At 42.0% G+C, this 12,172-nt stretch overlaps 1 protein-coding gene across 10 annotated transcripts in view; it reads left to right on the forward strand.

Annotated features, from left to right (window-relative positions):
• TBC1D1 (TBC1 domain family member 1) overlaps nt 1-12,172 on the forward strand; it is a 115,471-nt gene that overhangs the window by 32,166 nt on the left and 71,133 nt on the right. Inside the window, exon 1 of one of the 10 annotated variants that reach the window (XM_056351739.1) lies at nt 307-748. The exons of the other annotated variants lie outside the window; for them this stretch is intronic. Within the exon in view, the coding sequence (XP_056207714.1) occupies nt 719-748 (30 nt within the window). The 5' untranslated portion in view covers nt 307-718. Of the gene's footprint in view, nt 1-306; nt 749-12,172 lie in introns of those variants that run through there. 10 annotated transcript variants of the gene reach the window in all.

The following is a 12,172-nucleotide window of genomic DNA, read 5'->3' on the forward strand; positions in this document are numbered from 1 at the left end:
GACCGCTGCCATACCGCTGCTGATTCTCGCCTTCGAGCGCGTATTTCTGCAAGTGGAGCTACTGGTGTGTCATGTCAGATGCCGTTGGGTGACGTCCACGGGGAGCCCGACTGGAGGTGTAACATTTCGCGGTGGTTTCAAACAGGTGATGTTTGGCTCGATCCGTCAGCGTTAAGCGAGATTTGGATGCCAGCGTATTCCCAGAAAGTGACGTGGACCACGTGGGATTTTTTCATTTTTTTTTAATAGTTGCGACTCCTGCCTTTCGCGCTGAACTGCGCGGAAGCACCGCGCGGTGCGGCACAGGCGGCGGCCCGCGTTGCCCGCCGGCCGTGCTGCCGCAGGGCCAGCCCGCTCCCTTCGTGCCTCCCGGGACGGCGGCCGCAGCCCGGCGCGGGGCGCGGAGGCGGAGCGCGGTGGAGGCGGAGGCGGGACGCGGCCCCGGCCCTTCCTTTCCCTTCCCGCCCGGCAGCGCCGCAGCAGCAGCCGGCGCCGCCGCGGGGAGCCTGCCCGGCGCGGCGAGCTCACGGTCCCGCCGGCTGGCGCTCGGGCGCGGCAGCGGGGAAGGTTTCGGGGGCCGAGCGGGCTGGCTCCCCTCCCGGCGCATGAGGCGGCGGGAGCGGCGGGCGGCAGCCGGGCGGCAGTGGGGAGAGGCGGAGAGGAGCGGCCGCAGCCGGAGATCGCCGCCGGCCGCCGCGCCGGAGCCGGAGCTCGTAGGATGTCACCATTGTTCAGCTGGGTGGCTAAGGTAGGCGGCACCGCGTCCGCCGTCCGCCGCGCTCGGGGAGGAAAGTCCAGCCTAAGAGTTTGCAGACGTTCGCGTGTAATTTTAAGGCAAGTCAGCCGCCGCGGGGAAGGGAGCAGAGCCCCGCTGTATTGTTCAGCCGGGGAAAAGGAGACGCGCTCAAAGTGAACAGTGAAGGCAAACGGATAAACTCCTGGCTTGGCCTGAGGGGTTAAACACGAAGCTGCAGTTCTGGCCGGCTGCTCTGCCTTGCTCCGGATCGGTGGAAGGGGAGAGCGGTAATTAAAACTGCACAGAAGGTGTGGGCTTACTGCCTGCTGGAGTCTGACGCTTCTTGTGTGCTCTGGGGAGTGTGTAACAGCACTCCCACTGTTTGTTTTGGACTTTTTTCCTGGGTTTTGTCATACTCTGAATTTATGAAGAACAGTAACTTAGCTTTTAATGGGAGACCTGTCTAAGTACGACAATGCGTGTGTCCTGTGCTGGCTGCTACATCTGTGTCTAGGACTTCAGTAGGATTTTCCACTGTAACTGTGAAACCACATATGGATGCAAAGCAATAGAGATGGTTAAAGAAATCTAGAATATAGTTTTGAGCTGATGTTTAAAAAAAAATATTCCCCAAAGTAACAGTCATTCTGAATTTAAAATGAGCTGTGCATGATTTTCTGTTGTGAGGCAAAGTAGAAAGTGTAGAAAATGACAGACGAGTAGATGAAACAGCTGTTTGACAGGCAAGAACTGGAGGAATTAGCTGGGAAAAAAACTTTATCTTGAAGTGTAACAGGCAGCCTAGCCTGCTAGGTAAACCACATAAAGCCTGGTTCTCCGTTCGGTTTTGCCAGGTGTAAATGGTCAGCTGCTTAATCACTGTTATGCCTCTCTCTCCCTGAATCGGTAATGGGTGAAATACCTACTGTGGGAAGATAGTAAAAGGGAAGTGCTTGATGTGTGACTCTGTTGCGTTCATTCAGAATCTCAGATAGGATTTGCTTTATCCTGTTTCAAAAGGAGCTTGCTTAATTTTAGCCATGCCCTGGAAAAATAAAAATGTATCCTTTTTTCTTTCCACTTGGCTTATTTTGTCTGTCTAAAGACCTACCAGGTAGAGCACTTGTTAAGGTAGTTCCCTCTTCTGGCATCACTGTGGCTCTGTCTTGTGGGTGACATAAGGCCTGATTTGCTGTATTATCCAAGGGAATGATACCAGCTGATTTCCATGCCAGCTCTTACAAACAGGTCAGTCTCTTATACAGGTGGCTGCTGTCAAAAATGAGTGATGCTATTGAGTAAATACTTCAGGGATGCCACCAAGGGGTCGCCTGTTTCTCCCTCTCGTTATTCACTTGTCAACTGGACAAAGCAGCTAGTCAGAGAGGAGTTAGTCTTGGAGGAGGTACAAGGTAGAACTCGTAGCACACAAGGTTGGCTGCGTTTTTAGAGAGCATAACAGAAGCTCTTGCAGAAACACACTTATAGCAGCTTTCAGGAGTGCCTTCTGGGCTTTCAGAACTAATTATTGCAATGCTGGTTCCTTGCAAGTGTTTAGTTTTATTATTTTAATGGCCATTAATGATCAGCACTAATTTGGGAGGGAAAGCAAAGCAGTGTATTTTGAAATATAAAATGAGGCTTGTTAATAGGGAAAGTTTCCCTGCCTGCCAAAATCTGATCAGTAAAAACATAGGAACTACTGCTGTAGGCTTTCAACACAAATGCGAGCCTTTCCAGTTTTTCTAAGATGGTGGCCCATTCCAGAATGGGGAATGACTGCAGGATATGGTGGGGAGGAGACTACCTCCCTCAAAACAAAGCTATCCCCCTGCGTCTATTACTTAAAAATGTGTAACCCTCCCACTCCCCATCCAGTAGTGAGTGCTTAGTGTCAGCATGCAAGTCCCCAGGCCTGCAGATACAAGTGAAGTAGTTTACTCCCATATGCTATAAAATTGGTCCCTAATGTTTGTATAAACATTACCTTTTAATATGTCTTCATTACAGGTTTTTACGTGCTGTTTTACCCAGCTTGTCTTCTACCTACGCGCAGGCTCCTTGGGGATGAGTTTTGCAGTGCTGCCAGGCCAGGTTGTGGGGCCCATTCTGGGCTGGAGGATAAAGGCCTGCTTGAGTCCTACGTGGGCTGGTGTTGCCCACATTGGCCATATGGATGCTGTGTAAACCACTTGAGTTATGACTCGTTGCATAATGAATTCTTAAGTACTGACTTGTTTTAGTGTCTTAAAACTATTTAAATAAAAAAGAACAGTTATACCTGTTTTTCCTGCACAGTTTTATGCAGTCAGACAACTGACTTCAGGGAAACCTTTGACTAAGCACTTTAGAACATGGTTTGTTGAAAGCGTAAACTAACTTTGCACTGTTGTGGGTAGACAATACAGTCACTTTCTTAGAGATATATACTTCAATCTATATTCAGTTTAGTTCACTGCAATAACTGTTACTAAAGATCATTTTGAGGTCAAAAAACATCAAAGGTTTCAGTCTGCAAATAAAAAATAGAATAGCAGATTCTTACTGATTTATGGTGTACTTGCACACCATTAATTGATTAGTAGGAAACAATAGTACAGTGATAGTTAATAGTAGTTTTCTGTTTCCATCAAATATCAATACAGCTTTGGTTTAATTAAATCAAATCCCAAATACAAGTTTAGTGTTAGTTGTCTACAGTTGACTTCATTTTATAATGTAAGTTTCTGTTCAGAAGCTGCTTGATAGGAACCAGTACTAAAGGACTGATTGCTAAAGAAATAGAAAGTGAGAAACAGTTCTTAGTTTCTTAGTGTAATAAATTGTATAAATAGAAGATTTGAGTAAATGTGTCCTCAGATTCTCAGCTAGTTAAGGAATTTATACATAGTGTGTCTTTCTAGTTACAAAAAATGACTACAATATATAATACAAAAGTTATGTTTAGCTTCAGCTTATTTTGTCGAAAGGATTAAAACCAACAAGGAGCCAGTAAAGAAAACAACTAAGATAAAATGCAAAGCAAGGTTACACTATTTAAATCAAGGTTTCTTCTATAATGATTTTGCTGGTATGGATCAATCAACCTTGGTCAACTGCCTCCAACCTGCAGGACAGCAGGTAGGAAGGAGATGCTCCCACTTCCTTCTTGAGGGGAACTGAGAGCAGAAAAGTTTCTCACTGCAGCCCGAGGAACCTCCAAGAATGGACCACCAGCAGTGGCAGAAAAGGGTGGGTTTACAATGTAGCTGTTGCCAGCTAGCTTGGCTAATTTTGGACCTTGAACTGAGAAACTGTTTGGATTTATTCTGCTCTGAAGATCATATTTTAGGGTGTATTCACAATAGACACCTGAAATTCCCAATAGCAGAGGAAGAAGTGGGTTGGGTGTTTTTCACCCCCACCCCCTGAGGACTGTAGTGATGGGACAAGGGGTGATGGCTTTAAGATGGTAGATTTAAATTAGATACTAGAAAGAAATTCTTCACTATGAGTGTGGTGAGACACTGGAACAGCTTGCCCAGATGCCCCATCCCTGGAAGTGTTCAAGGCCAGGCTGGGTGGGAATTTGAGCACCCTGGCCTACTGGAAGGTGTCCCTGCCCCTGGCAGGAGAGCTGGAACTAGATGATCCTTAAGGTCCCTTCCAACTCAGCCCATTCTGTGACTCTATGACTGCTGAGTCAGAATTGCCTGTGAGCTTTTTTTCAGTTTGGGAAGCTCTCAAGGCACAAAAAAGAAAGTTTCTACATACGTTATTCAGTGCAGCAAGGCTTGGTTACTTGGCTTGTGCTGTAAAATGATACTGAAGTAGTAATTATAAAAATATTGGAAATGCCACTTTTTTTCCTAGGAATCCTAATATAGCTTAATATACTATTATAATTTATCTTGCTCTATTTTGCTGTTATTTCTATTTTCTAAATAATATAGTGCCTAGTAGACCTCTGTAGGAGAATTCATGAGAGTAACAATCCATGTCTGAGTTTAGGCCAGAAGCTACAAGGGAAATTAACTTGCCTTCTGGAAGAAAATGAAAAGGAATGAGAGACTGAAAATCGGGAAGCCCAAGAAAACTCCCCCTTCCTTTTTTCCTTTTTAACAGTGTTCTGAAAGGGTGATCTTTGCTTTTTTGCTGGTCTGTTTCAGGGTATATCATAATCCTTCACGAGGATGTTTTGTTCCAGCTATACTGATATGCCTCTTTTCTTTATTCCCTAGTTTCCAGCAGAGTTGAGCACCCTTGATTATCTTTAATCCCTCAGTGAATGACTTGCGTTTTAGCCAAACAAATTGAGTTTTGATCTCTTAAGGAGCCCTCATAACCAGGCGTTTTAACACTGTCTAAAGCCCAATAAACTTAGAAGTTTATTAAGCCTGTCTTACTTTTGAGTCCTACTTAGACTTACTACTAAGATGATATATTATTTAGGAAGATGAATAAAGGGTGATGGTGTCCTATGGGGTACAACCCATGTTTGTGCTGGTGCATTTACCCCGATAACCCTTTTCATAAATGAATTTGAATTCTTGGATACTGTATCAAGAATCAGAAAGGTAATAGAGAACTAGCGTCAGGGAAGAATTGGGAATCACTGGGGAGGGAGAACTCAAGTGCTGCAGTTTTGCTTGTGGAAGAATCTCCTTGAAGCCATTGATGCTGTGGGCAGGGCTGGAGGGACAGACCCTCGTTTGTCTCCCAGGCTGGATGCCAGCAACACAGCAAAGAGAAAGTTTAGATTTTTGCTGGAGCTGGGTTTTGGTGCATGAGTTCGCGCAGTGCCCCTGTCAGAGAACACTATGTTGCTCCTTAGTGTGTTTCTCCTGGTCAGTTTGTGCTGGGGGGAAAGTGTTGTTACCAGTTGATAGCTTTTACATAAATGTAGATTGTCACAAAACGCCAAGCAGTTGAAGAGCACTGTTTTCTGTATGCCAGTCACTCCCCACTTTCCCCCACGGGGGTCTGGGCAATGACCCAGGAATATGCACTCAGCATTTGAAATGAAGTCAGTCGTGTGGTGAAACCCCTCTGTTACTCAGCAGTTACGTTCCCTTTGGAGCTGTTCATTTTTATTCTTCATCCTTCCATTTCTTTTTCTGCATGCCAGGCCTGAATTGCACCCACTTTGCTTAGACGTCTCTGATGCGATGGGAGAGGGCCAGAATACGATCCGGCTTACACGGCTTTTATGTGGCTGTGCAGATGTAGTAGGGCAGTGTTCTCTGCATTTGTAAGGTACATTATGGGTGCCCTAATAAGGAGTAGGGCTTTCCATAGTAAAATTCCTGGCCATGTAGGTTGCAGCTTACCAAGGTTTTTCTCTTGAATCATTTATGCTTGTCTGAATTAATTTCTTATGAGTATCTACTTTCAGGTTCATATTGACCTTCAGATTTAACGAGCCAAGCCCAGTGAGGTAGCTGAGCTTGCTGTTTTGTACAGGTCCTGCCCTCTGCAATTCAAAACAGAACTTTCAGGCTCCAGTCAAAAACTGCTTTCCTTTGCTGAAAAACCACTGTTTTCGTGTGGTTAACATATTTTGGATCAAACCAATATAAAAAATATTAGTAAATCCTGAAGGATCAGAGAAAACTCTAGGTCCCATCCGAGATGGGTGGTGGTGCAGCTAAGGGTTTGTTTGGGGTTTTGCCATACATATATATATAGAGACACACACACACACGCAGCACTGCAGTTTGACTTTATTTGCTTTACATTTGATGATTTAAAATACTGTTTCACATCATAGCCTGCTTTTTTTGAAGACTGCTATAATGAAGCAGTCTTTTATGTGCACTAGAGTTGTTTCTGAGAACACAAAAGCAGCAGTTTGGCTCTGGGTTCCCCAGGTAGAAGTATCTTTAAGGGAAAAGTTGGGCAAAGCACCTCTTTCCTCAGAGATCAGCTCACAGAGCTGCAAGGCAATTCGCTTGTAATTTCCCATCATCCTGAATATAGAAGCTGCAACATTTCTGAGAAACCTCTGCTTTAAGGGGATGTTGGAACATTTTTGCTGTGCCAGCTAATAAATACCTAAGATTTTAAAACAAAATAGTTTAAAAGACTTCTTAAAGTTGAAGGAGCTGTGGTTGTGTGTGGTGTACAGAGGTTGACTAGTGACTTGGCAAGTAAATCTTCAATAGAAACACTGTTAATGGAATTGCAGTTTGGCTATACTTTTTTTTATTATCATTATTATTATTATTAGAAGCCTTTACAGCTCAGCTCTTCAAGCTGAAGTACTCATGGATGGCAATGACTGAGGAAAAAAATATCTCAGCCTCAGTTCTGTTAGTTTTTTACATATCAGTAAAGATATACAAAATATGTCAAGAGATGTGCCCAAATAGGAGCTTGCTTACTAATTTGTATGGGGATGTGAGGCAGTAGAGCTGGGAAAAGGAGCTGTAACTTTGAGAGCAGAAGCTGAGGCAAAGAATGATGTTAACCACAGTGTATTGGTCTTATCACTGATATTATTTGTACTTAGTTCTATCTGAATTGTTTTCAGTTATTCTTACTTTTAAACCAAATTACAATAGCAAATCCTGATATGAATTAATGCATAGATAAAAAATTCTAATAAGAGAGATTTAAAGTAAAATCTTGCTGAAAAACACGGTTTGCTTACTGAAAAGCAAGGGGGAGGGTTCAGACACCTTTACCCTGTCAAGGTAGACTAGAGCATTAACAGCTGGGTTTCTGCTACCACTTTTCTCTTGTCTCTGCAAGCTCCCAAAAAGCCAGGCCAATATTCCCAGATCAGCTGGTGAGGTATGTGAAAGCTGCAGTTATTAGTCTGGATGAAATCGCGTGTAGGTTGCATCTCCATTAGTAAGCAGCATACAGCAACAGGTAGTTCAAGGGCAGTGGCTGGTGCTGAGGTCAGGTTGTATACCTCATTCAGGAAAGTGGGTTTTACTTTGAACTAGCCCTAATTTGGTGCTGTGAACTGAATGCCTTTTTGCAGTGAAATGCACCACAAAATGAAGGCTTAGTTTTATTTAAATGGATGTCAGTTCAGGCACCTTAAGACAGCTCCACAATGTGGTCCGTTGCACAAGAAGTGGATTGGGAGAATCTACTCTCAGACATGCTCCTGGTCCAAATTAAAATACTGAAGTAGTCACACCTGTATAATACTTGAGAATCCACTTAGAGAAACTGGACAAACAGCATACAGCTTTCCAGTAGATGCCCCTGATGCAAGGGATGGGGGACCCATCAGAGAATTTTTGTTTTATTGGGATCTTGACCTTTTGGCTACTGTTTTGCAAGAATTTCAGGCCTGAAGAAGTTGTCCAGAGTTTCTGTAACCTAGACATCTGACTGTCACTAGCTGAAGAGAGGGCAAAATCATGTATTGCCTTCTGTTCTCAGGGCAGTGTGCGTGTAAGCACACGTGTTGATGGTCACATTTGAAAAACAAAACAAAAATTAATCTTGGCTGAAATACCTGGCAGCTTCTTCCCAACTCAAAAGTTGCTGGCTTTGGACATGAGAATGCTTCTCTTTGTGCCTTTACAGCATCATCACTGTAATCAAAAACTTAAATTTTTTCCAGAGGGAACATTTGATATGCAGTAACCAAACAGGATTTTCAGATGCAGATGTCCTGTGAAATTGCAGGTTTGGGGAGAAGAGACTACTTGCACGGAGTTACACATTCACACCCCCCCAGGTACTGAAAATGGCAAAGCTGAGCTGAGCTAAACAACCCCTTTCTTTTTCAGTCAAGCATTTTTTGGGTTTTGTGTGTTTATTTCAAGGAGATCTGTAACCAAATATTTTACTTTTATTAGATCTTAACAGTTTTCTTTCTGTGTTTACTGGACCATTGGTCTGCTGCTATAGTACCAGTGAGGTGAGCTCACTGAAGCCGTTGTCATGGAAATTTGGACGGTTAACACTAAATGTTTTGTGCTGGTTTTGTTTCTTTGGACCTTTTTATAGCTTCCAATCAACTCAGATGCAAGCTATGGATAAGGAGATTTGTAGAAGTGCTTTGGAATTTCAGATGGCTATGTACAAGAGGGCTGTCTTTAAAACACTGGTGGTAGTTACAGGAACTCAAACCAAAGATATGTGCTGGAATTTCAGATTTTGGGTGAGTCCTGCTGGAATATAAACTGTAGGTTTTATCATTCTGTGGAAGCGATTGCCATTTCCATTTGACATACAGTCATCAGAGGCTGACTTTTGTGGGCTTAAGAAAAATGATCTTTCACATATGAACACAGTTCATGGAGCTGATGCAGTGGTTTTTTTTATAAAGTGCAGAATCATGTACAGAATTATTTTTTTATAGCTTGTTATAATTCATACAGCATTTTTTCTCTTGTATTTCCAAAGATTTGATAATGCTTTAACGTATGTTTAAAAAACAACGCAAAGTGGCCCGGTCCACTTGTATATGAGGTGTGGCCAAAATACCAGCAGTCCCTAGTGCTGACATAATTTTTTTGGGAAAGAAGTTGGCATTAAAAGGAGTCTTTCCTTGAAATCTTTTTTCCTTCTTTTATTAATACTTTTCTTCAGCTAGTCTGTTAGTATGTCCCATAGTGCATCATCCTTGTATCCCCCTCCAGCTTCTCATGGAGATCCTCTAAGTCTGTGACATCTGTGTTTTAGAAATGTTGAATACTCACCACTCCCTTTTGGGTTTCCTCAGTGACTAAGTGTTTAAATATAGAATATTTTGGAAATATTGTGAAGGTCAGAATTCAATCACTCTGAAAGGGGTGTGACAGTATGAACTGTCCAGCTTCACTGCAATTCAGTGTTTGGTAGTTGTCCATCTAATTTACCATTTTCTAAAGAAACCTAGCCTTGGGGACAGTGGAAGAACAAAAAAGAATAATGGAAAATTTACTGTTGGAAGAGACTGGATAGGCTTAAAATAGCAATTTCATCACTCTGAAAAGAGAACAGATTCTGAATTTTTGTGTGTGAATAAAGTACAATGTGGATCAAATTTTGTATCTGTTAGGTGGTAATGCAAATAAACGGTAGGGGCTTAGGAAATGCTCTTGATCATGGGCTAATGTGTATTATTGAAAGTCTTTTTATATGCTCTTACTGGTATCTTTTTTGATTGGTTACAGTTCTCCACATAGTGTACAATCATGCAGACACTTTGTTTGGGAGGGCAGTGAGACTAGCTCTGGTGATTTCCAATTTTTTGTTTCCCATCAGTACAGCTAGCTTGCTCTGACCGTACTGATGGAAGAACATCATTACTATTTTAGCAAATATCTTGAGAATCTTGAAAATATCTTCCATTTTCAATTAGTCTGGTACTCTGTCTTTTCCATGCTGTGATTATAATGAATTTATTTTATTTTTTTTTTAATCCTGCATTGCTTTCTGGCATAGGAAAGCAAATGAATTTCTTCTTCTGTTGTTCATCAATTGCATCATTAGTATTTTCAAACTCCTTTCAGGCATTATGTGGGACTTGGATAGTGGTTGCTGTTATGGCATATATTTAAATAAACCAGATTATGCAAGTAAATGATCTGACTGCAGCTTTAAAGAAATGTTGGTAATAGTGTAGTATGGCTAATAGAGAAAGAACAGAAGGATGAATTTCAGCTGTTACTGTTTAGTTATAGGGTTTTCCTAGATGAGCATTGCTTCTGAGATCAATTAGCAGCACCTGCATAGGCCAGGTAATAGGGCTGAACTGAGATCACCAAAATAAAGTTGTTGGCACAGGCTGCAGATCTAGAGATCTGCCAACGTAGGTCTTTCGTGAATTTGGTACAGGGCATAAACATGAGAATTTTTGTCAGTAGGGAGGACCATCATGGCACTTGCATAATCTGGAAGCACTGCTAAAACTTGTCTTCTGGCTTTTTGTTCTTAGGTATTTCTAGGGTGGCACCTTGGCTTGGCTCTGGGTTGGCTATCAGGAGTGATCCCATAGCTCTGTTTGTCTTGATGGCACCTCTTACCTATGTTTTGACAACTCTTCTCCATTTAGGACTGAATGTGCAGCTTTATCTAAAAAGGACAGTGACATCTTGGATTTTGTGTTGGGACATGCAAATTCACTATTGACTGTCCACACAAGGAGCACACTGGGCTGCCCTGAAACAGTTAGAGTGACGAGAGAACAGCCAGTGAAGATGCCAACATTTAAATGAAGAAATGGGATCTGATTAAGATGACCAAAAGCGCAAACAAGTGAAGTAGTGCTGCGTAGGATGGTATTGCAGGACTGCCAGACATAGAATAGTCTATAACCCTGCTCTGCAACTGATCTGTCCTTACCATACATGATGGCATTTGCAGTGAAACACTGTCTTGCAGGCAGTCTGTAAGTGAATGGCACACACTGATTGCCTTCCTCTGAATACACGGTTAAATAATGATTTCAGGTGTCTAGTGTCCCATCTGTTTAACTTTCTCTCTTCACTTCTCTAGCGTGCTTGTGTACTTAGTGCAGACATACTGAGTCTCTTACAGTGACTTTCAGAGGCACCTGATGTAAAGATTTATGGAATAACCACTCCACAAAAGCATCTTTTCCCAAGCTATTTCTTTTTTCTTGCAATAGTTTTGTCAAATCTGGATGTGAGAAGAAAAACAGAATACAGAAAAGTTGAACTTTTTACTTACTGTAAAATTTTAAGACAGCTTTATCTTTTAACAGGAGGGAAGCAGGATCTAATTCATCTATCATCAGCAGGATTGGAAGTACTGACTTCTCAGGACAATGATCCTTGACTCTTTGGAAAAGAAATTGGCAACTCCCCTAGTGTGATCTGGCTGTACCTTAATGGAGGGGGGTCTTGAGTAAACAGCTTGCTCTTCCCTTTTCTGTCCAACAGCATCACACTGATAGGTTCCAGCAAATGCAAATTATCCTAGGAAAGGCAATGTGTTTTGCACTGTCCTTGATAACAGTTTAGTAACAATTTCCAAGAGAGTTAGAACATAACCTTTTCTTCACAAAAAGCTGAATAGTTTAATTCAAATTATGTAATAAGTGTTTTAGTGTAAATAGTCCATGGTGAATCATAGGCGGTCAGTAAGCTTTCTGTGACAAAATACAGTCTAATTCTGTAGGGTATTAACAATTTCTATACATGTTTCTTATGTAATAAGAGTCTTGCTAGAGGTTGAGGGCTCTTTAGGTGTATTGTTCTTCCTCCTCTTCCATTATATTGAATGTGCTGTACATTAGGAATGCCTGATAGTTATCAATATCAATAAACTTTAAATTAACCTATGTCAGTATCATAAAATGCATAGATATTCCGAAGATGACCATTCCTGTAGGAATCAAAGGCCAGCAAACATCTTGTGTTCAAAGGGAATTAATTTTCAGAAATAAATACATTGTTATTTTGGGTGGGTTACAATGTATTTTAGAAAAAAACTATAAATACAAACTAGTATCAACTACAGGAGTGGATTTCATAGAAGTAT

Source organism: Falco biarmicus, chromosome 1, assembly GCF_023638135.1.
Source record: "Falco biarmicus isolate bFalBia1 chromosome 1, bFalBia1.pri, whole genome shotgun sequence".
Classification (NCBI taxonomy): Eukaryota; Metazoa; Chordata; class Aves; order Falconiformes; family Falconidae; genus Falco; species Falco biarmicus.